Source organism: Grammomys surdaster, unplaced genomic scaffold, assembly GCF_004785775.1.
Source record: "Grammomys surdaster isolate TR1022 unplaced genomic scaffold, NIH_TR_1.0 254, whole genome shotgun sequence".
In the NCBI taxonomy this organism is placed as follows: domain Eukaryota; kingdom Metazoa; phylum Chordata; class Mammalia; order Rodentia; family Muridae; genus Grammomys; species Grammomys surdaster.
In genome coordinates, this window is record NW_021604695.1 from 2,930,938 (window position 1) to 2,955,765 (window position 24,828).

At 49.6% G+C, this 24,828-nt stretch overlaps 1 protein-coding gene across 1 annotated transcript; it reads right to left on the minus strand.

The window, feature by feature from the left end:
• Nucleotides 1-4,385: 4,385 nt before the first annotated feature.
• Nucleotides 4,386-23,514, minus strand: Bpifb2 (BPI fold containing family B member 2). The gene is made up of 16 exons (XM_028775331.1): nt 23,100-23,514; nt 22,205-22,339; nt 19,691-19,784; nt 18,038-18,142; nt 16,995-17,141; nt 15,630-15,690; nt 14,889-14,949; nt 10,355-10,446; nt 9,957-10,145; nt 9,682-9,735; nt 8,973-9,143; nt 8,404-8,471; nt 8,271-8,316; nt 7,627-7,690; nt 7,221-7,297; nt 4,386-4,666 (listed from the first exon to the last, which is right to left on the minus strand). The coding sequence occupies exons 2-16, from the start codon at nt 22,311-22,313 to the stop codon at nt 4,625-4,627; spliced, it is 1,380 nt and encodes a 459-aa protein (XP_028631164.1). The 5' UTR covers nt 22,314-22,339; nt 23,100-23,514; the 3' UTR covers nt 4,386-4,624.
• Between the last annotated feature and the right edge of the window lie 1,314 nt (nt 23,515-24,828).

Below are 24,828 nucleotides of genomic sequence, written 5' to 3' on the forward strand. Positions count from 1 at the left end.
TGTCCCCTGCTTCCAATCCTGTGACGAGGAAACCCTTATATTCAGGAGCCTGATTAGCCGCTTGGATAATTAAGGGCTTAATAAGGGAGAGATAATTATCTAGAAGCATAGAGAACAGGAGACCCAGGGTTCACATGAGTGTTTGTTCTGTTCCAACATAAATAGCACAGAAGATGAGGCTGGCTGGGGAGCCCAGGGGCCGCACTAAGGCCAGTACTAGAGACAGATGTGACTGTCCCAGAGGACATTGGTGCCTCAGCTGTTCCCTCTCTCTAACTCGTATCTTCCCCAAAGTGGAATACACAGTACGTACACACTCACTACTTTAACCACACTTATTGAGAACCTACTGTGTTCCAGGCCGATTCAAGGCACTGTTCTGGGATGACCACTGTGAACAGGCTAGTTGGGGTTCCTATCCTAAAATGGGCACTGGGCAAGTCACCGGCACAAGTCCACATTATTCCTGAGGGAGGTGAGGCAGGTAGAAGCCGCTAAGCCAGGGGCATATTACAGATGGAAGGACAAGATACTGTGGGGACAAGAAGACACCTATAGCAAGGATGTTGCTGCTGATGCCCCAGGGGGACTGTGTCTCTGGTGGGCAGGTGCAAAGGTCAGTAGACTCTGGCTGGGTCCAGGGCAACTGTCCTGAGAGTTCCCCCTCTGGCGGACCTTGAGAAGATAACGATCAAGTCAATTATGCTGAAAGGAATCCTCCTGGGGTAATATGGGTAACCTGTGCCTCTGGAGAAAGAGATGACTCCAGGGTCACAGGCCTCCAGTCCCCAGCTTCAACTTAGTTCTCCAGGAGTTCCTGAGAAGGCCTGTCTTGGGAACACTTCAAAGGTCTCTGTACTTGGTGAACAATCCAGAAAGCCAATGAGATCTGGTGTTTTCCTGTCCCCTGCTCAGAGAGCCCACAGTCTGGAACTTGGCAGAAACCACTGTACCCATGTTCACATGGGACCTTGAGTAGAGAGACCTTCTGAAGTCATGGCAGGGTTGGTACAAGGCAAGTGCCAGCTCCAGACAGCCTGGCCAGGCTCCACCTTGTTCTGCAAGGTGCAGATAGTATCTCTGTCCCCGCCACTACACACCATCCCACACACAGAGGCCAGGAGGCTCACAGCCTCCTAAGCACATGAACCACCCACTGGCCTTTGGCCAGCCTGAGTACTCAGTAGGGAGTCATTGGGAAGGACAGCAGTGTGAGAAGGCACAAGAAGCCTTTGAGGGGTTAAGGGATCTGAAGCCAGTCCCAGACGATGCCCTCCCAAGCCATGCTACCCTGGCTGCCCTCTAACTCCCTGAGCTGCCAATTTCTCTAACCTAAGGAACATTACGATTCAGAGAGTGATAAGAGGCTGTCTCTTAATCAGTTCATCTGGGCCATCCACTCTACTACGAGTCAGAACTACCCAGTGAGGTAGGCACTTTGGCAATCTCTCCTATTTTATAGATAGAGAAACAGGCCAAGCCATTTGCTCAAAATCACACTGCGAGTAAGTAGCCCGGCCAGAGGTTCCCTCTTCATCTAGGAGCTCCAGAACCCAGCCAAGCATCCAAGACCACACCCCATGGATGCCTGCTTACCTTTCTGACATCTCTTCACTGAGTTCTCTACCAGGACCCTTACAGCTTGTCCCATTGATGCTCCAAATCCAGTCACCCTTTTCCAGCCAGTGAGATTTCCTCCTCCAGAGAGCCATCCTGTACTTTTCCTCTCCCCTCTGTCAGACTTCTGAGACTCAGCATCATCTCTCTCTCCCCTCAGCAAGGGTGACTCAAGCCCAGCAGGCCCTCTTCAACCCCAGATGGCTCCCACACATGACTCCCGCACAGACATGTACAAGCAGTTTACCCCCTGCAACTTATTATGCACCTGCTGCATGCTGAACTCCAGGAAGGGTCACAGTGGAGAATCAAGTATGGAAGAAGTCCCTGCTCATCTACTCCAATAACTATGGTCTGCAGTTGAAGGACATGAAAGTGACCTGGAAAAGGGCTTGAGGACTAAAGGACAATATGCTCCTTGGTACTTGCTCTCAGCCCCAGAGCACCAAAGGGCCTCCTGTAGATCACATGGCCTCGGTCTCAGCTAGGTGGTGAGGCTTCCTGCTGAGAGTACCTGTTGATATGCTGTGTGGTTCTCTCTCCCAACTGGACTCACGACACTCCTAGCAGCCAGTGCCCAGCAGGACCTGACTGAATACTTACATGATGACACTTAGGGATCCTTTTGGGGAGGCCATGAGCACCTTTCTGGATAGAGAGTTTGACTAGAGTTTTATCCTTTTCCTCTCAAGGGAACATGTTCTAGAACTGAGTGCGTGTGAATACAAAACCTGGTGGGAATGACAGAGTAATGAAATAAATGGATTGATAAATAGGTAGGAAGGAAGATAATGGGTGGGGAAGGGAAGGATGAAGGAGTGTTTAGGTAGATGGATGAACGGGTGGGTGAGTAGATAAGTAGATGGATGGAAAGATAAGATGCATGGCTGGGTAGATGGGTGAAAAAGGAGATGATGGATGGATGGATGGATGGATGGATGGATGGGCGGATGGATGGGTGGATGGATGGATGGATGGATGGATGGATGGATGGATGGGCAAATGAATGTAAATGTTTAAGAATTGATAGGTGGATAGATAGATTGATAGCTGTAATAATAGGTGGATTGGGCTGGCAAGGTGGCACCACCTGTAATGCCAGCACTTGAAAAGGGAAGACAAGAGTAAGCATATCAATTCAGCACCAATCTGGACTAAATGTTATAGTAAGACCCTGTCCTAAAACACCAAAAATGCAGGTGGGTGGATGGCTAGAAGAAATGATGAATAAATGAAAGGGTAGAGGGGAATGATGGGAAGTTGGGTGGATCCTGCATGTTGAGTTGACAATCTTTCTCCATGGTATTAACTTCCTTAAGGCCTTGGGCTATGTTATGGCTTGAATGTGAACTCTCTAAATGTTCTCTCAATACCCATTGGCTCTAAATGTTCTCTCAACACACATTGGCTCTTGTTTGAACACTTGTCTCTGACTGATGCTGTTTCAAAGGGTATGGAAGCTTTGAGTCATGGTCCCTGGGCCACTGAGAGCATGACTTGAAAGTTATGCCTGTTCAGATTAGTTCTCTGTTCCCTATCAGCTACCACCATGTAAAGAAATGACAGCCCCAGGCTTCTGTCACAACAGGAGCTTCTCCTGTCACCATGCCTTCTCTGGTAAGATGGAGAAGTTCCCTAAGACCTGAAGCAGAATCAAACTCTCTTCCCATAAGTGGTTTTTGTCACATCTTTCCTCACACTGAGGAGAAAAGCCACCAACACAGGTTGTATCTTGGATTTTTGTCTCTCCAAACCCTTAACCACTCAGCTTCCTGTATAGCCTACTCAGTAAATATAGAATTGATAAATTAATTAGTTAAGCAACCCCAGCCCTCAGTAAAAGGCATGGTACCCAGATGAAAACACAAGGAAGGATGTTGAAGCCTGTCCTCTTGGCTGAAAGAGCCAAGAACCACCTCCCTGATTCCTCTCATCACCAAGATGGAGCTGAGTCCGCCACTCCCTGCTGCCCTTTAGACTACAGATAACCTTGGAAGAGGTGGATGGATGGGGTAGCACTACTCTGTCCCAAGGTTTTGCTGGCTTATGTTGAAAATCCAGGCACCTTCTACTTCCCCTGAGAAAACACACAGAACACGAGCCCTGTGTTCAGCAAGGAAGGAATCCGAGGCTTAGAGATTAGCCTATCAGGGGAGAAGATCACGAGGCCTTGGCTTGCAGGTACTCGAGTCCCTTGCTCTGCCCAGCTTGTGCTGCAATGACTCCTTACTGTGTCTCAGAAGCTTTCCAGTGAAGAAGTGTTAGACACGTGCCTGAGAGCAGAGCCCAGAATCAGGTCTTGCTTCCTAGAACAAAAAGCTCACTTGTGACGAGAAAGCCAAAGATGGAAAGGGTGCCTAAAAAGATTGTGAACTACTTGCCACCTGAAATTTTGGAAACCGGGACAAAAATGGGCTTAGGGGATGCTGGTAAATGGAGAGGGACCTGGACATATTCTTTAGATGCTAGGACGATTACAACTGGGGATTTGTCCAGCTCTGAGATTCCGGGTGGAATGCCACCAGAAGAAGGCACAGTGTCTGAACTACTCATAACCTTCAACTCATCCTTGTCACTCTCCAGGGATCTCTTTCAGAACAGGACCTTCCTAGACAAGGAGGTAAGAGGTGAAAGGCATGGTAAGAAGAAATAGGTCCCTGTGTTTCTCCTCTCTGGAGCAGCTTGGGTGGCTCTAAGGATAGCCAAGACCTACAGGCTGTACACAGCAGAGAGCTCGCCTCGGCTACAGGGTCAGTTAGTTGGGAGTTGCAACTTAAGAGAAGACATTTAATGTTGATAGAAGCAGGTCTGCACAGCTTACATCCAGTAGCCTCCTCCCCAGGAGGACCCACAGAAGAAAGGAAGCAAAAGAGGGACCCAGGTGTCCAGCAAAGATTAAGCAGGCCACACAGGTCATCTGGCTTGATGATGATAATTCTACATGGCTCTGTCCTCAGGCTTGGGGGGAAAAGCCTCTTGAGCAACTGGCTCTTCTCATGGTTCTGGCTCAACGCTGGTAGGCAAATCCACTGGATACCACAACATAGCCCTGGAAGACCAACAAAAAAACACAGGCAAACTCAGAGGTTTATGTGGGACCCCTGACGCCCCTTCAACCTGTTTTTAGGTAGCATTCTCATCAGAGGAGGCCATAACCTCACTAGCTGTCAGTCTCCTGCTCTGTCACTTCAGGAGCAGCACAAACCTCATACGGCTACAGAGGAAGGCAACGAGAGTCCTCAAGAGTCAGGCCAGTCACCTCCTGCAGCCAGGCAGGAACCCCAGTGGAGCAATAGAGACACCAACCCACCCACAAGACTTTCTACCAAAAATTTATCCTGTCTACAAGAAATACAGGCTCGGGGATGGGGCAGATACTGAGGGAATAGCCAACAAATAACCAGCCCAACTTGAGACCCATCCCAGGGGCAAGCACCAGTCCCTGACACTATTAATGATGCTCTCATGTTTGCAGACAGGAGCAAGTTGTCCTCTGAGAGGCTCCACCCAGCAGCTGACTCATATGCAGAGACCCACAGCCAAACAGTAAAGTGTGGGAACTTTTAGGGAAGAATAGGAGGAAGTGTTGCAGGCCCTGAAGGGGACAGGAACTCTACAGGAAGACCAGCAGGGTCAACTAACCTGGACCCTTGGGGCTCTCAGAGGCTGAACCACCAACCAAAGAACATACATGGGCTAAACCTAGGCCTCCTTGCACATACGTAGCAGGTGTACCACTTGATCTTCGTGTGGGTCCCGACCAACTGGAACAGGGGCTATCCCAAAAGCTGTTGCCTGTAGGATATGTTCTTTTAGCTGGGCTGCCTTGTCTGGCCTCGGCAGGAGAGGACATGCCTAGCCTTGCAGAGATTTGAAGTGCCAGGGTAGGGGGGATACCCAAAGGGGTACCCAACTGCTCAGGGGAGAAGGGGATGAGGGATGAGGGAAGGGTTGTGGGAGGGGATGTCTAGCAGGGGAGCAATGAATGGGATGTAAAGTGAATAAATAAAAACTAAAATTAAATTAAAAAAGAAAAGAGCCAGGCCAGCATGTGACCAGCCTGTGCTCCACGCGCCACGGCCCATGCCACTGCCGTTTCCTGACTAGGAGTGCAGAATCCCTGGGTTCCCTCTCCCTAACAGAGATGGGCACTCCCTGCACCTCCCATACTTTCCACACTGCACTACTGAAATGAACCCTAAGGATCACTGTCCATTCCTGCAACATTAGTCTGGTCATCCAACCATTCAGTTAGCAAACCTCAGTTGAGCCTCCGCCACACACCTAACCCTACAGTAGACACCAGAGAGTCAGTAAAGAACAAATGAGACCCAGTTCCCATCCACAGGTAGCTCAGTGTCCTGTATGGCAACCATTAACCTCCTGTGGCTAACACATTTTCTTAATTAGGAGAGGGGAGAAGAGCTGCCTTGGACTAGCCTTGAACTCTCTCTGGTAGCCAAAGGTGACTTTGAATTTCTGATCCTTCTGCCTCCACCTCCCAAGTTCTAAGACTGCAGGCATGTATCACCATAGCCAGCTACGTTTTTTTAAAAAAATTAAAATTCAGATCTTCACTTGCAGAGTCCCATGTGCCAAGTGACAGCTTTGGACAACGCAGATTCCAGTCACTGCAGAAAATTCCATCGTGTTGGGCTGTTGTGGGACATGTTTTGTGACAATTCCCATCAATAGTTCTGATCCCTCTGTGGTTTGACTGTCCCTCTTTTTTTTTTTTCATGTCTATGTTGCATGGTGTGTGCATTCATTGCATGGATTCACATTCCTGTCTGTAGAGACTTGGGGTAGACAACTGATGTCTTCCTCCTTGCTCTCTGCCTTGTTTACCAAAGCAGGGCTTCTCGATGAACCTGGAGTTTGCCTGTGAGTGTAGCCAGCTCACCCTAGAGATCCCCTATTTCTGCTTCCTGGGTGCTGGGTTTTCAGGCAAAGCACCAGTGTGAATACTGGGACTCTAGAGTGTTCACACTTACACAGCAAGTCCTTATCTACTGAGTCATCTCCTCAGACCCTGGCCTATCCATCTTCATGAGAGCGGATCATCAGAATATTAAGGCCACCATTTCTAAGGAGCTAGGGTAAGCGTCCTCCCTGGACAGCCAGATTTTGGACCTTGATCCTGTTTCCTGTCCTGAGCTCAGACTGTTTAGAGAATTTGCTCGAAGTTCCCTGGGTGAGACAGAAAGGGATCATAAAGTGTCATCCTGGCTGTGTCAGGATGAATTTATTCCAGACCCAGGGACAATAATCACAGAAGGTTCAGGGAGTTGCCAAGTTCATCCTCCCAGCTGCAGAGCTGCCTGACAGGCTGTAAGGAACCTCTCTACTATTCACCTTAGACACCAAGGGGCCAGGCCCATCTCAGGACACGGGAACATGAACCAGCTGAAGCCCTGAAGCCTCTGGTGTGAGGTGTGATGAGGAACAGAGAGCCCTTCCAGGAGGGTCTCTCAAGTCCTAGCTCCTCCATCACATTTCAGTTAAGGTTTGGTGTGTGATCTTGGAAGGCGTGGGGTAAGCTCTCAGAGGGGTGACACTTCCTCCCCTATAAAGAGACTCCCTGGTCACTCAGAGGCTCTTACCTCATGGACCAAGACCTCGGAGTAGACATAATGGAGATTGAGCACACTGGGGAGGACAATTCCCATGCCCAGGAGAGCTGCAGAGAGACAGAAGAGTCCACGTTAGTTAAAGGAAGAGTTCCACCTGCAGCCAGCCCTGTGCTGGCAGCTTGGGAACACTATGGGATCTGGAGTGGGAGGCAGGATCGTCCTCATCCTATGGAAGGCAAACTGAAATGAGGTCAAGAGCTTTGTGAAAACCCTACATTAGCTGCATGAATATGTACCAAGAGGCAAAGGCAGATGGACCCCAAAGACCACTAACCTTTAACCTTTGAGCCTGGAAGGGCTTGGGGACATGGACAGACACAGAGGTGTGGGCTCAAGAGGTCACCAGAGGGTCAAAGCAGTAGAATGCAGGACTCACCATTGAGGTGATCCAGCAGGGGCTTCTGGGATATATTGCTTATGAGTGTGTGTACTTGATCCATCTGCAGCCACGGCCAAGGGTTGGGTGGGGGTGGGGGGAGCAGACATCGGAGAAGAAGAACACAGTTAATCATACAAGCGGACGCACATCAAGGGAAGGAGGGAGGGTGCATCTCCCACACCAGCTGAGCACCAGTCAAATCCCCAACTAGATCAGCCTTGGGGGTCAAGCAGCCCAGAGAGAGTTCTAGCCCTGGTATCAGAGTTACCAACAGGAAGGCTGCCCAACAGACTGCAGGATGGCAGATGGAAGTTAGGCTGGCAAACTGACACCTGGTAGAGGGCTTGGGTATACTAACTCACATCCCATGGATGCATGGGGACAAGAGACTATATGCATGGTGGCAGGAGCCTGATCACATGACATGATGAAGGACTAGCCAGTGCCGACCATCCCACTGACCAGTGCTGAGGGCTGAACTGAGTCTACAGGCATACAGACAGGCAAGGAGGTGGGGACACATGGAGACCAGGTAGGTCACTGTCCCCAGGCTTCCCAGAGAAGCCCAGTTATGTGATATGTGTCATTCTCATGCTTCCACATCCACTCCAAGGCCTATGGCAGCCCAGCGTCCCACTCACATCAACAGAGCCCACATTGGAGGTGGCCACAGAGAGCTGGAGTCCTCTGAAAGAAAAGCAGGGACAGGCTCAAGGTGGGCCACCTTCCCCTGAGGTTCCCATCACTGAGTGCTGAGTCAGAAAGCCCACTCACCCCAGCATGGATGTGCTCCCCCGAAGCTTTGCCTCAGACACGAAGAGCTGAAGGTCCAGATTCACCATCTGTACGCCATGAGGAAGTGAGAAGGAATGTCATGGAGCGGCCCACCCCTCCCTCACCTGGCAAACCATGTATGTTTATGGAGCTCACTGAGCTCTGCGCTTTACAAGCAATGGCAGTGTAAAGATGATAGGTGGGGGCCCTTCCCTGGGGAAGCTTCCAGAAGTAACGAGACGGGAGCTTTCCAGAAAGTGGAGGCTGACACAAAGGCAGAGGGTGATGGGGACCTTCTTACATAGGCTGACCCAGGAAGGCTGCTCTGAGCAAGGCTTCAACACTTAAGCTAAGAACTGAAAACAAAGCAGCAGCAGCCATGCCAAAAACAAAGGGAGAGGGCTGTAAGCAGAGAGCTCCACATGTGCCAAGGTCCTGGGGCAGAACGTTCTGGCAAGTTCAGGAGGTAGATGTGGATAAACCAAAGCAAAAGAGGAGAGCACAGAGACATATGAGGTCTCCAGGAGCGTCACCCCAACCTGACCAGTCCCACCTGGCCCATCACTCACCACATCCAGGGAGAAGAGGAACTGCAAGGCTAAGTTTGGGGGTGCAGCAAAGACCTCCACAAAGGGCTGTAGCTGCAGAGTGGAGTTGCTGGTGTGGAGTGTGACCATGGGTGTGGCACCCAGCTGCACCTTGAGTACCACTGGTGTAGGCTCAGGGAACAGGTGAGCCACCTGGGACATCAAAGGGGGAGAGGGTAGCACGAATTCCTGCTTCTCAGTCTTCCATGTTGGCTGTTAATAAGCTGTCACCCTCTAGTTATGACTAAACTCAGAGGTGGCTCCAGCCCAGGCCTCTGGGCCAGACTTGAGCTCCTCAGAGAGGGATGCCTGAGCTGCCATTTTGTTTGATTTTAAGTCAAGATCTGGCTATAAACCCAGGTTGGCTTTGGGCTGGTGATCATCCCACCTCCCAGGTCCTGGGATTACAGATGTGTGCCACTGACTCTGATCTAGAGCTTACAGGCAAGGAGGGAACAAGAAAAGAAAGAAATGGCTCAGTAGACTATAGACAAATGCAGAGAGGAGAGTCTAGCTGTCTGAGATGGGCAGAGGAGAGAGGGTTAAATGGCAGGTACTGACACCACCATCACCACCACCACTACCTCCTCCCCTCATCCCTCAACCATCATGTTTGGGGTAGATGGAGCCCATGGAACCCCCACCCCAATCCCTGAGCCTCTGGCCTACAGTGAGCGGAAATGTCACCTACCTCAGGGATGAACTGGCCCAGCACAGAGGTGTTCAGAGGATTGTTCTTTGAATTCTGAAATCAGCCCCCATCGTGGCAGGTTTGAGGCAGTTTCACAATCAAGGCTGCTGCTTGGCCTCATGGGTAGGGCTCCTTACCCACGGGTTCCTTCCAGCAGCCATCCTGTATCCCCCACTCCAGCTGCCCACTGCCCACGACTCTGCATCTACAGAATGACCCCAGAATAGACTACAGAGCACCCTGCCACCAGACCAGGGGGCAGACCCAGCCCTCACCAGCTGCCCTGTGATCTCTAGGTTGAGCGAACCAGCCTTCTGAAGCATCAGAAGGGCACAGTCAAACAGGTGCTGGGAGAGCCCCACAGTTGCCATGGCTCCTTCATCACCCGAAGTCCGTGGCAACACAAAGGTGTGGGAACCATGCAGAGGCAGGAGGATGGGCTTGCCCAGCAGGAAGAGAATAGCCTGGATAGACGCAGGAGCACACATGCAGGACATCAGGAACCTAGGGCCTGTAACAGACCCAGGGCTCCAGGGCACCAGCCTGGCAGTAAAGACTTGGGCTACAGTTCCACCTGTAGTACCAACAACCTCCCTCCCTTCACCCTCCACCTTCTTAGGACCCTTTCAGGACACCGACAATGCCAGCACCAGGCTGACCAGGAGGTACTTACTCTGATATCTAGGGACATAGAGTTACTGGTGATGGTGGGCATGCTGGTCACGGAGTAGCGGATCTGGGACTCAGGGCCCACGGGACTGAGGCCTTCATGAAAACAGAAAGGCATTGAGCACCAGCCCCTCACTAAACCAGCAAATTTACTGACAACTTTTCTCAGACAGAACCAGGCCACAAAAAGTCACCAAGCCCAGTGAGCCCTCCTCAAAGGCATGTGCCAGAATCCACCTACTGGTTGGTTCAGACACGATTCTAACAGGTTTGTTTGCTAATGTGCCAAATCATTGAAAGACCATTGATCCCAAAGTGCAGAAGGGAAAGGCTCAATCCAGGCACAAGTACCATCTAATGGGGGCAAGAAGGGGACACGGGAATAAAGGAGAGTTCCCACTGATCAATCAGACAATTAACCTCTACCATCTCCTTTTCCACCTCCACAGAGTTCACGCACATGCACACACACAGTATGGCTGGCTCATTCTTGCCCCAGATGGCATACACAAGTCAGTCTACTCCCAAAACTTTGGTCTCTTCACCCAATCACATGTCTCCTTTCAGGAACTAAAATGCCAGAGCAAGGAATTACAGACCTAACATCTTACAGAGCCTCAAGGCAGCTCTCAGGGAAGCGGAGCACAGAGGCCTGGGCTGTAAGTCTACTCTTGGGTCAGAGTCCTCTGCCTGGGAAGCTTTCGAAGGTAGGCAGCACATGTCCAGAGATGGCTGCAGGCGCGGCAGGCCAGAAGCCCTCTAATGGACAGTCTAGCTCAAGCCACAGTCCCACCCTCAAAGCCATGGGTGGCCCAGAGGTTTTTAAACATTTTATTTTTTATACATATAAGTGTTTTTGCCTGATCATATGTCTGTATACCACATGTGTCCCAGAAAAAGGTATTGTATTTAATTCCCTAGAACCAAGGAATAGTTGTACATATGTGTGCCATGTGGGTGCTGGGAATCAAACTCAGGTCCTCTAGAAGATCAGTCAGTCCTCCTACTGTTGAGCCATCCCACCAGCCCCAATGGCCCCAATGGCCCCAATGGCCCATGTTTTTAGAGGTATAGTTATATGTATAAATATGTATATATATTTTACATATCTATTCATATATATTTATATGTCCATTATAAAATATCATTTGTGGATAAGTACTATGTGCTTTGTATAGTTTTGTTACATTTAGGCATGTAACTAATATACTTACTATTTTATATAAAACTATATGTATTAAAACATACAAAGACATATTAGTAAATGTATAAGTATATATCTCCATTCCGCTTTTTGTCTCAGCTGGATTTAATTTCATTTTCTCTAACATTTTGAAGTTTTTTATTGTGACAACAACACAGTGTGGCTCCCTTCCTTGTCTGTGAGTGGGTCTCACAGTTTGGAGGTAAAGCAGGAGGAGCAAGAAGAAGGGATTTGGAGACTGGTAGACTGTCCTGCATTTGTCAGCACTCAGAGAACTGGACTCCACAAAGTCAAATTACTGCCTGTTTTTAAAAAATGAATAGAACATTAAAGTCATGTGAATATTTAGGAAATGGAAAATATAGCCCAGGAGCCCAGGTGTGCTTCTTTTGTTACACAGCCTTCTGGAAACCTGTGACTAGCTGATACACCCCTTTGACATGTGCTTTTTTTTTGTTGCTGTTGTTGGTTTTGGTTGGTTGGTTGGTTGGTTGGTTGGTAGGTAGGTAGGTTTGGACTGGTTTTTGGTTTTTCAAGACAGAGTTTCTTGGTGTAGCCCTGGCTGTCCTGGACCTAGCTCTGTAGACCAGGCTGGCCTTGAACTCACAGAGATCCACCTGCCTCTGCCTCTTGAGTGATAGGATTAAAGACATGTGCCACCACCACCAAGCTGAGCTGTGCTTTTTAATAGACTCTAAAGATTTGAGGTATGGCTATATTAATGAGCTTGCTTTAACTGTTCTATGTTACATCTACAAATTAGGGCACCACTTTATGTACTGAAAATGCATACAATCCTACACCACCAATTTACACTACACATCCTTTTAATACAATAAACTCACAGCTTCTCCCACTGTGCACCCTAGGTGTGCAAGCTTCATGTAATTATCCTCCAGGGATGGCCCCTTAGAATCCCTTTATTAGATGTTTTAAATTCACCAAAGACAAAGGTAAGAGCTGATCTTTGGAATAAACACAAACACAGGGCACCTGAAGGCAATCCTGCAGCAGCAGCAGTAGAGGAGGAGGAAGAGGAAGAGGAGGAGGAGGAGGAGGAGGAGGAGGAGGAGGAGGAGGAGGAGGAGGAGGAGGAGGAGGAGGAGGAGAAGGGCACACCATTGACTATTAAGCCTGTCAGATACCAGGCCCTGAGCATGTGCTGTTTCATAACACCAACACATGCCAGAGCTGGGAATTCTCATCCCTCATTTCTGGGTGGAATGGTGTGGCTCACAGAGATGAGCGACTTCCCTAAGGTCACACAGCATGGGAGCAGTGTGACTATAATTCCACTGTGTGCCCTTTAAGTCCAGTCCAGTCACCTCAGCTTCTTGCCACCTCCTATTTAAGGTAACATGATGGTTAGGTGGAGAGGAGAAATCAAGGAGACAAGATGACTCCAAAGTGGCCAGAGTAGTGGATGGATGTGAGAAGCGAAAAGCAGCCTGGGCTCATCCCTACAGAGGACATAGCTCTAAGCCATGCTTTCCCATCATAACCTGGGCGGATGACAGCAGAGCCTATCCATTCAAGAACCCACTGCAGGTAAAGTAAGGTCCTGCCCTGTGCCCCTGGGCTAGCCAGAGCCTTTGGATCACCTGACCAACCCCAACCCTCACACTGTCCTTCCTTGTATCAACTGAACATCCTTGCGGAAGGTCAAACTGACAAGGTGAGTCACGGTGTCACAGAAAGAACACCAGAGTCAGGGCAAAGCTGGAGGAGGGCCCAAACAGATGAAGCTTTGCAATGGCTAATGAGGAAAATGATAACGCCCTTGGCAAGCCCTGGCTGAATGGGTTCTATGAAGGAAAAGATTGTGCAAGATTTGAAGTAAATGAGATGTCCCTGTCTCCGCATGTAATAGCTTCTGCTACTAGGCCTTAACTACTGGTGCCCGTGGCTGAGAAGATGGGACAGTCCTGCTCTCTAGCCTTCAGATCCTACCACAACTGGTCTAGGAAGCCACACAGACACCTTCCAATGTCCTCAAGCAGTAGCACAGGTCAGTGTGAGGACAGTGAGGAATTCTGGGATGAGTTCTGTAACATTTGGAGTTTGTGGATAAGCACTCGGCTCCTTGCACACCGAGGCATTTCCATTCAGTTTCAACAGGTATTTCAGTGAGAGACTGGCCAGGCTGTTCACACAGTGCAGCTCTTCGGCAGCAACAACAGTAACTACTACTCCTACTACTGCTACTGCTTCTTCTTCTCCTCCTCCTCCTCCTCCTCCTTCTCCTCCTCTTCCTTCTTCTTTTTCTTCTCCTCCTTTTTCTTCTCCTCCTTCTTCTTCTTTTCCTTCTTCTTTTTCTTCTTCTTCTCCTCCTCCTCCTCCTCCTTCTTCTCCTCCTCTTCCTTCTTCTTTTTCTTCTCCTCCTTTTTCTTCTCCTCCTTCTTCTTCTTTTCCTTCTTCTTTTTCTTCTTCTTCTCCTCCTCCTCCTCCTTCTTCTTCTTTTTCTTCTTCCTTTTCTTTCTCTTCTTTTTCTTCTTCTTCTTCTTCTTCTTCTTCTTCTTCTTCTTCTTCTTGTTATTATTATTAGTATTATTAGTATTATTAGTATTTCTCTTCTTCATTCTTTCACTTCCTCTTCTTCCTTCTTCTTTCTCTTTTTCTTCTCTTCCTCCTCCTTCTCTTTCTCGTCCTCACCTCCTGCTTTCACTGTCAAGGTTCAGAAGTCAGAACTAATGATCATGCAGTCCCCAAGGGGATGGGCACATATGTGTCCTTTTTGAGAGGTCTGTAGAATAAGCATCCAAATATCCAAGTAAAAGACACACGTCTTCATGCCCACAAGTCACATCATGATAGCCAAGGCAAGCCTTAGGCTCAACACCTCCAGACACACACACACACACACACACACATACACACACACACACATACACACACCCTTCACCTCACCAGCCATTCTTCAATATTGCAGGAAGATCCCCCAGAATCTGAAGATCTGTCCAATAAAACACTGAGACTCTAACAGTAGGAGTGGCTCTAGATCCCGAGAATCAATGGGGCTTAGTTTCTCTAAAAGTATCGCTCACTGATTAGCCACTTGGTTTTATTTTATTTTATTTTTGGCACTTGGTAGATTCTAGAATCATAGAGTTGGTTCTGTCATCTGGAAGTTGCCAGATTCTGTGAACAGCCATGTGTTTTGGAGAGTCCTGGGTCAGTGGCCTTACCAGGGGCCTACTTCTTCTCAGATTAATTGGAAAGAGAACACTATTAGAATCAGAAGACCACACCATCTCCAGGTGCGGGGAGGCATCTCTGAAGGTTCTTAGGGCCCCCAATGTCCTAGCCCTCCCACACCCTGGGCTCCAGGTCTTACCAATTAAAGTGCCCAAGTGAACATTGAGGTCCTGGACCAGGCCATAGACATGCAAGCACAGCTGTGGCAAAAGAAAGAAAGCTGTGGTGAGGACCATTTAGAGATGTGGGTGGAACAGCGGGGCTGCAGGTCCTTGTCATCACCCCTCAGAGGCCTCCCAGGCTGCATCACCAAGCCCGGGATCCCTTTGTTTTCCTTCTTGAAGTGACTGACTCTCCACCCACTCTGAGGAGCATGCTGAGGAGGCAAGAGAAGCTGCCAACAGCTGTAGAGAAGCAGGCCAGGGCTCTCATAGCCTGTGAATACTGCCATCACCTCTGGGGTAGAAATGACACACACTAGGAAGCTTTTACTCTGGCTGCTGCCCCTTATAGGCGGGCTGAGCGAGGCTGGGGAAGAAGAGTGTACTCTCACCAAGTTAGCTGCATGCAGTGTTCAGACCTACAGTTTTAACCATCGTAACAGACTAGTTCTGCCATCCCCAGTTCTAAATTCCTCTCACACATTAGTACTGTCATCCAGGGATGACATGTCCATTACACAGTCTGAGGGGAGGGAGCTGAGGTCACGATCACATACTTGGATACACACATGTACAAGCATGCACATGACACACATGTACACATACATGCATTGAAACACATGCACACAAATGCACATCAAGATACAATGTCCCCTCCCCCAGGGCCTGAAGCCCCACTGCTCATCGACCAGCTAAGCCATCGACCAGAAGCCCCTTACCTTGTTGTTCAGGTCAGCTTTGATGTGCTCCTGCACTCGGTCCAGCAGCTCCTGGGAGGTACTGTGGAAGTGGCACAGAAAGTTCTGAGTTCCCTGGGCATGGGTCTTGGCTGAACACAGATAGCTAGAGCAGAAGTCTCTTTTCTCAGTCAGCAGTCCAGAGATGCCCATCTGAGAATATGCCATGCTCCAGGCAGTGTTAGAACAGTGATACCCACTCCCACAGGGGAGGAGCATGAGTCTCAGAGAAGGGTATCCTTCTTCTCAAGGTTTGGAAGCAGCCAAAACGGTGATAACTGAGGCCAGGCTCAGAGGAGTCAGAAGACAGACACTGAACCTTGCAATAGCCTTTTGTGGCCATGTCCTCAGCCAGCTGGCCCAAGGGCTACTCAGATGGGTAGGAGTGGGAAGTATAGCTGGGATCCCAGGTCCACTTGTCACGTTGCCTCCCGTGCCTGTGATGCTTTGAAAGCATCTGCTTAGCTCTGGACCTCAGTTTCCTGTCTGAATGTTGGTGTCCTTCAACAGTGGCCCAGAAGAAGCTGTGGCTCTTTGGTTTGATCCCAGCCACAGCCCACTTCACTCTTGGAGTTGTATTTATATCACCTGGCCCCATTCTGCAGCCAGGAGGGACCTAGCATGGGTGGACTTCTGTGCATTTGCTGCTCTCTGGGGAAAAGGTCAAGCTTTGTGGGACTGGTACAGTTCTTTTAGGGCTCCCCAGTGCTCGGCCACCTCAGAGTGGAAGACACTAAGGAAAGAGCAGGTATAATGCTGGACGGGAAGAGAGTCCCACACCATGGGATGGTGAAACCATCTGCCTTGAATCACCTGTACTTTGGACCTCCATTTATTTCCTGTGGCATAGGGACCCTTGTACACCCCTGGTCAAACAATGTGGCGTTCATGGAGATGACTCCTGTCAAGGTCCAAGAACGACATCCACATGACAGATGGAAGTGGGAGCTGCTGTTAGCCTCAGATGCTGGCTTGAACAGCCACCTGCCACACAGAGCTTAGCTGGTCCTGCACTACCTCCCAAACCTGTACTCTCCACCTCTGCAGGGAGGTATGGCCTATAAGGGCCCCTGACAACCAGGCCGATTGGTTTCATATCGTTCTGGAGACTAGTAACTCATTAGTGTGTGCTGGTAGCTGATAGAGGGAAGTGACCAAGATGCACGCATCGGGCAAGCCCCTGGTCCTCTCTGAGCTTCACTGTGCTAAATCATAAAACAGATGTGGTGATGGAATCTCCTCGGTCCTTTGTTGCCATTGGATGAAGGCTTGAGTAAGAAACTCAAGTAACAGTGCCACAGCCTTGGTATCAGGAATCCCTGAGACCCAGTGCTCCCACAAACCTACCTATTACTGCCGTCCAGCATGCTGGCTGGACTGAAGATCGAAGAGCAGGTGGGGACACTGAGCACAAGGGTCCCAATAGAGTCCCGGGCCACATGCACATCAGCCAGCAAGTCTACAGGCAGCACGAGCTCCATGGGCTCGGGGACACTGCAAGAAGACAGACATGAGCCCACCCCAGTGTATAAAGATTGCACAGATCCCCCAGCCTGGGTCACCCCTCCAGAGGTCCCTACTCAGAGTCACAGCCCAGCAGATGGATATGACTCAGGCTTCCTCTGGCTCCCATGACAGGGCTCTGGGCCAGATACTGGCCAGGGTGAGCCTCAGCTCTCCCTTCTGTGAAATCGATAGGAAACTCGTGCCTGCTTCACAGCACCATGCCGAACTCTCCAAGATCTCATTTTGTGAGAACACCAGCTCTGTGCCCAGCCACAGAGATCACCCCTAGAACATCTAAGTGCTGGGGAAATGCACATTACAGTGTCATGGGGCACTCACACACAGAGGTACTCATTCATACTATTACAGGGCCAGGGAGCACTCATTACATCGGAGCACCCTAACATCAGAACCCTGAGGAGCACTCATCGTCAAAGGACTGAGGAGCAGCCTAACCTCACAGTGCTTGGGCAAAGCGATAAAGACAAAAGATTCCATGAAATGTCAGTGCATGACAGGACGTTAACATTAAATGCAGTTACACGGGAGCTGCCTGGAACAGAAAAATGATGCTGATAACACACTTTATTGAGCACCTCCTCTGTACTTGGCACTGTGGAAGAGGCCAAACACCACAATTAAGGCACCAAATCCATTCAGTGAAACCCTCACAGTCACCTGCAAGGTTCATCTCAAGTAAAATAAAGAAACGGGAGACATCTCCACCAGAGGCACAGATACTGGGGAAGGACTACGGTCCCCAGGGTTCTCTCCTGTCTGACTCCTCCAGAGGGTGGCAAAGGCCATGGAGATACCCTCTCCCCTTGCTCTTCCCTGGGAGAGACCCTGTAACTCCTGCCCCACTGACAAAGAGATTTACTCACCTAAAGACTTTGATCGTGAAATTGGCTGCTGCCGATAAATGGACCCCAAGGCCAGCAATGAACTTCAAGGAGAACAAGGGCACATGGACATCCAAAATCTGGACCCTGTAGGGTTGGAATCCGAGGGACAAGGAAACTCCCATCAAGCACAGAAGCAACCTCAGGGAGGCTCCCCTGAGCCAACCCCACATGTTGATGTTATAAAGAAGGGCTTCCTCATGAGTGGACCATTGGCAAGAGAAGGGGGATAAGCTCTCCAGCATGGGAGGCATGCAAGACACTCAGCTAGTGCAAAGGCAAACAAAGGGGCCTGGTCTCGGGCAGGACAAGCAAGATGATCATATGTGTTCCTAACTACATACAGTTTCCAACTATATCCCTGTAAACATGAAGTCCAAGAGAGACACTTGAGTTCCCTGCAACACAGAAATTTCCAGAGTATTCTAGTCTTAGATTCTAATATCACCTTTGGCCCTCACCAACAGGAAATGCCCTCCCTTCCAAGCTGCTCAGCACTCCCAGCGACTCCTTGACTTCCTTTTTGTGTAAGTGAAAGTCACTTTCTCAGCAACTGGCAGGGGTGGGGTTAAGATGATTCAGATATCAGAATATGGCCCCACCTTCAAATGCCTCATTTTAGCCTGGAGTGATATGGATTTGTGTTTCACCACACAACCCAACTTTAAGCCTGCTGCATCCTGCCACTGCCTTCCTGGATATGTTCCTGCTGCTGAAAGCAAGGGTCCTAGGGCAACTTCCCAGTGGTTGGGTCCCTATCCAGGGCATTATTAAGGTCCTAGCCAATAACATACTAAAATTGGCACTCTGGCTCCACCCACTCTCCAACTTGTGGTTCCAAGTGTGTTGACCTGTGCTCTGTTCTGGTGTCTTTAAGCGTTTGTATTATCTTCCAGCATTCAAGACTATAGATGATAAGTTGGTCACAGTATCTCAGGCCCTTGATCCCCATGTTTCAGGGGCAGGAAGATTACAAATTTAAGGGTAGCCTCAGCCTACATAGCAAGAGACCGTGACTCAAACAAAACAGGAGCGGGGGGAAAAAAAGAGAGAGAAAATTATAGTTGACAGATAAATAGGTTTGTTGATAATTCAATAGACAGATTTCTTGAACACCCAAAACTCTTGCAGTAGTCACTTGGTATTCCCATAAGGATAGGCACAGTGGCTACTGTGTTTGAGTTTGGGATGTCTCCGCCTTTTGGGGTCTTTATGCATTAAGGGGCTGAGGATAAAACTGGGATTGTCATTGTGTCTAAATTTGGTGTCAAGCATTTGGAGGAAGAAGCTGATACTCTTACTAGATCTGTAGACCCCAGGGGCACAGTCTGAGTCCCTAAGAGCAGAAACTTATGAACTAATACAGGGTTACCGGGTGACCCCATGGTTACCGGATGCCAAGTCTTCTTATAACCTCACCCCTGATGATGGGCCCTTCTAACCTGGAGAGGTTTACTCACCCGTAGATCCCTGGGCTCATCTGATAGTCCAGAACATTGCCAGATGAGGCTATCCTGCAAAGTTCATTTAGGATTCCCCTCCTAGTGAGTCAAAGCTCACTGACTTGGCCAGCCAAACATTCCAGCTAGCAGCAGGAGGACTGGAGCACTCGCTCTGGAGGATGGGCGCACTCACCTGGTAGACTGAAGCACCTCACCACTTGGATCCAGGAAATCAGAGATAGTGACCTGGAGGGCCTGCTGGAGAGGGGCTTTCCCAATGTCCGACACTGTGGGGTCAGGGCAGGGTGAAGTCAAGTTCCTGGATCCACCAAGCATGAAGAATCCACCACCTATCACCTGCTTTGTCCTTCTGGTGGATCATTCAGGTACCAGATGAGACAAGCTTGGAGTGGCACACGGGGAGAATGGCTGCACCAGGCAAGCCCATGCAGTGTGCCCAACTCATCATGGCCTCCATCCCCTTCCCCTTCTTCACTCCGTTCCTCCAATACAGTAAAATCCTTAGTCCTCTGGCAAGGTTTCATCTGAGCGGCAGTTGTCCCTAGACTTTCCCAAGTCACCAAGATGAAGGAACCATTAGCCAATCCTGGTTTCTGAGGAGGCATCCCCTGGGAGGAGAGAGGAGGGGCAGCCTAACCCTGATCATATGTACCCAGGTGCTGGACACAGATCCCAGCTCTACTGATCACTGCCTGTATGGCTGCTCCATGCCACGCTTTCCCCATCGATACGTGGGCACTGATTACAATGCTCATCTCTTAGGACCACTGTACACTTGATCTTAGCCAAAAGGTCGAGAAGCGTTCTTGGGACCACTGTTAATAGTCAGTGTGTATGCATGCTTCTTGTGCTGATGCTGCGGGACTTTACACTAACAGCGGCTATCCCCACACGGTGCTCCAGGTGTGCCAGGTGCTATTTTGAGCACTTTCTTCTGTCCTTAGGCCCAGCTTACAGGGAGGTGAGGACACATGGCTGAGAGAAAAGCAGGTCTGGCTCTGATGACTCCTCCCTCTCCTAGACCCTGGCTTAAAAAGACAATGGAATAAAACAGAGAGCTGAGGGTTCTAGAAGGAACCATGAGATTAAGCCACGAGGCTAGAACTTGGCTCAGACTCGCTAGCATAATGAAAACTCTGTGATCCCATCTGAGCCTCGGTTTCTCCAAGCAAAGAATAGAAAGGTCGTGGCCTCCATGTTCACAATGCCCACCCCAGCCTGGCTGAGCTGAGACTCACACCTGGGCTGGGGACTCTGTTCACAGTTCTCTCTGGCACAGGACCTGCACTCTGGGGCTTGCAGGGTAATGTGGGGAGGACTCTGTGAGAAGCCACCCATCCATCTTGGAAGCGCTGTGGGCTGCAAAGGTTTCTTGCCAGGTTTCCACCCATTGAGAACAAACAAGGAGATGAGCCAGGGAGACTAAGGGACAAAGGAGTTCTGCACAGAACAAGCAGAGGGCAGGGCAGACACCTCAGAAGGCCATCCCCAGGTCCCTGTCCCAGGCATACATTCCCACTGTGTGTGAATCATACTATGTCACGGATCACTGACCACTTTCCTTGTCTGTCCATCTGTCTGGATGCAAGGTCCTAGAGAGCTGTATGTGTGCCTTGGGAAAAGCTGCTGGCTCGCGGCTTTGTGTTCTGCCCCTTCTCTGGTCTGGATAGAGTCCCTCACACTCTGATAAAGTTGATCTTTGTGGAAGCATCTCCAACCCCCATTTTGATAGAACCCCAAAAGTTTCCTGAGAGGCAGCTGGTAGGAAATAAAGATTTCTGTGCTGGAATATTTGACTTTTGTGACTTTTTCCTTCCCTGTGGGCCTCAGTTTCCTCAATGTGCCTTTTTCTCATGAGAGAGGGTAGGACTTGAAAGCACCTAGAAGAGAAGCCATAAGGGAGAGACCTGTGTCCCCCTTTCCCAACTCCCGTACCTCCAACCCTGACTACCACCTCCCTGAGTGGCTGAGCCCCACAGAGATCCAACTTCAAATGCTTCCACCTTACTGAACTTGACACGCCTCTCCTAGGTCCATGTGTGAGCACAGACACCACACATGCTCATGCATGCACTTGAGGTACACACTACACGTGCCACAGGCAGATAAACTCCCCAGGGCTCAAACCACATCTCCCTGACACTCCAAACTCACAAGAACTCACAGTTATAAAGTCAGCCTCTCAAGTTAGCTGACCTAGGTCCAGGGACAGGCACATGCCTGTAATACCAGCAAACAGGAAGGCTGGGGGTAGGAAGACTGAGAGTTCAAGGCTAGCCTGGGCTACCTAAGGAGACTCTGCCTCACAATTTTTTTAATGTTTAAAAATAATTCTCGATTTTTTTGTTCGTTTTGTTGTTTTTAAGCATGTGCTCACACAAGACACAAGGACACAGCTGTGTGTTTACATTTGCACTTTTATACTACTGATCACCACAGACTCCCTAATTAGCTGCTGAGCAGCAGGACACAGTGACACTTACAAACCCAGGTCCTCCTCTGGGACACCTGTAATACTAGTATCACAAGTTCTAGGACAGCCTGGGCTAGGTCCAGCATGCACCGAGCTCTGAGTCCCATTGTAAGCACCACAAAAATCAAAAATATATAGTCCTTTGAGATGCTTGTGTTCATTCAGACCTGGCTCTCACCAACACACTGGGTGACAAGTTGGCAGGTTTCTTACCATAATCCAGTGCTGCCTTGTTGAGTCGGACCACAATGACAGGCAAGGAGACAGTGACCCCAGCCCACAGCAGCAACAGAAGCAGGCCTATGCTGCATGCCCCAGCCATGGCTGCCACAGCCACTGTACCAGGATCTGTGGGCCAGGGTAGGAACAAGCATCAGGGAGCTAGACCAGAATGTCTATCCCACCCTCAGGCATTCCTGTCTCATGCCAGCCTGTACCCATGTTGAGTAATGGTCAGAGCCCTGCTACAAACAAACCCCAAACACATACAATTTGCATGCTGTGTTGGGAATTACTTGCTTTGTAAGAAACCATGAGAGAGTCTAAAATTAGTCAAGACCTGCATCTGCCTTGAGAAGATGTAGCCTTTTCTGAACTGAGACAGCAGATGGGGATATGGGGGTGGGGGTGGCACAGGTAGGGGAGCAAGACCCAAGCAGTATCAGAAGACAATGATGAGGTCATGATGGGGTACGAAAGGCAGTTACCTTAGTACCCTATAGTCCAGTCACCTAGAGTCAAGTGTCCAGCCCCTTCTGCCAGACTAGGCTTGTGTTCAGCTGTCTAGATCGTACCAAGGGAGGACCCATGGCAACTCCCATCTCTGTGTCAATCTAGCCAAATGAAGAATGGCCTGAGGGTGGCCTAGTTCCCCCTAGACCAGACCAGCCTAATGGTAACATGTACCCAGCTCTGGGGAGAGGGGGTCTTCACCCCCATTGCAGGAGTGCAGAGCCTGTGCTCCGACGGGCTAGCTGAAGTCCGTCAATATGGCACTTGCCAGTGTTCCCTGCAAAGCAAGGGACGGGTGGAGCCTGTTGCAAGGGAGTAACTGGAGATGGCATCCCCTTGGGCCGGAGGGAGAGGCAGCTACGCAGCTCATTCCTACCTCAGAGGTTCTGAAGATGGAGGATGCTCAGCCTTGAGAAGCTCTGCCTGAAGGACAAGCGCACAGCTGCTTTATGAGGCTCCCCCGATTGCCGCCTGAGGACCATGAAGCAGGAGCCAGGGAGCGGCCAGTTTGCTTGTGGTTGCAAGTGTTTTCCCTGCAAACATGGCCTTGTCAAGTGTCTTCATTCCCCTGTGGGATGCATCTGCCACGTACACAAGCATGGCCGCCAACTGCTGAGACCCTGGAGCTGGGCCATTGCCACTCAAGTATCCATAGCTCTCTGGAAGGAGAATACTTTCAGGAGAGTTTCCCAGGCGAGGTCCAGGAGCAAGAGGTGCCCAAGGGCAGGGGGATAGCCTTGTGTCTCCAAGCTCTTCCATAACTCTTTAAGTAAGAGCAGGAGGCTATCTGAACCCTGATCCCCAACTCTGAGCCCTGACATTGGTTACACACTGAGCCTTCACTCAAAAGGGAACAGAAGACAGTGCGGCTGACCCAGGGCTCTCCAAATTCACATCTGTCTCAGTAGGCGTATCCCAACCTGTGTGAGAGGAAAGATGGCGTTTATGTGAACATGAGGTTGCAAATGCACCATTATATATGCACATACATAAGGTCATGGGGACTGGTATCAGAGGGAAATGGGTGTCTGAGGGTGTGTAGGTGGCATGGCATGGTGACATCTTGGTTAATGACGTCACTTCATGGGTACAGGAGTGAAGAGTTCTGTGGATCAGTATGTTGGGCTATTGAGTGAAAGGGACTGTGAGTCTAGGATAGCGATTTGAGGTGCCTGTGTGTATGTGAATTCAATGGACTGCTTTCTGGGGTAGAGGTATAATGCACATGAACTCACATGTGTATACACATCCACACAAGAAGCAATGGCTGGACTTCCTTCTATCCCTCTGAGTGATTCACCTGGGACACAAATACAAGTGACCTGGGGAATGTCCTACTCTAGAGCTCCATATGAATCCTGCTGACCACACCAGCCCAAATACCAGGCTTGGAGCCCAGACCAGCGTGGAACTGGTATCGGAGAGGTCTAGTATCTATGGAATTAATGGGCTGCAGACACCATCAAGTGTTCCTGGAATAGCTCTGCCTCGAAGCCAGTGCCCCTGACCCCAATCTCAGAGGCAGAAAGAATGAGGCATCCGAGGTTGATAACAGCCCACTCTCAGCATTGGTTTGTCCACCACCACCCAAGACCTTTCACACACTCATCACACACAGTGAAGAGACATACAAATATTGACCAATGCCACTCTCAGTGTTTGTTTTCAACATGAATACTTCCTCTTCTCCAGTGCATCCAGCACAAGGGACACTTGGGTAACATCCAAGTGAAACAAAGGGAGAGTCTCCTTCTCCACCAGCACCTTCTCCAGAAACTGCAGCCTCTGAGCAACTACACTAAGCCCTGTTGGCCAAGCACCTCCTATATGCCAGGTACTCTGCTGACAGCCCCAAGAGGGGAGTGTTACGCTCAACCCCATGCCATGAGCTGAAACACACACTAAATAACATTGGGTAAGTGAACTATTAGAAAGCTTTGTAAGAATTACTATCAGGATTTGAGTTTCCCCTTCACTGAGACTTCTCAAGGGGCTGCAAAGACAAGTCACAACACTTAGTAACTCAAAGATTTATCATCTTTCTTCTTTCTTTTTTTAATATAAGGTCTCATTATAGCACAGGTTAGCCTCCAATTTGCTATGTA

What these genes read in the sequence shown, in the direction of transcription:
- Bpifb2 (XM_028775331.1), bottom strand. Translation starts at nt 22,313, where the DNA reads ATGGCTGGGGCATGCAGCATAGGCCTGCTTCTGTTGCTGCTGTGGGCT. An exon ending in AAGCTGACCTGAACAACAAG is followed by an intron (nt 14,950 to 15,629) that starts GTAAGGGGCTTC and finishes CTTTTGCCACAG; the next exon opens with CTGTGCTTGCATGTCTATGG. An exon ending in TCCTCTTCTCCCTGGATGTG is followed by an intron (nt 8,472 to 8,972) that starts GTGAGTGATGGG and finishes CATGGCGTACAG; the next exon opens with ATGGTGAATCTGGACCTTCA.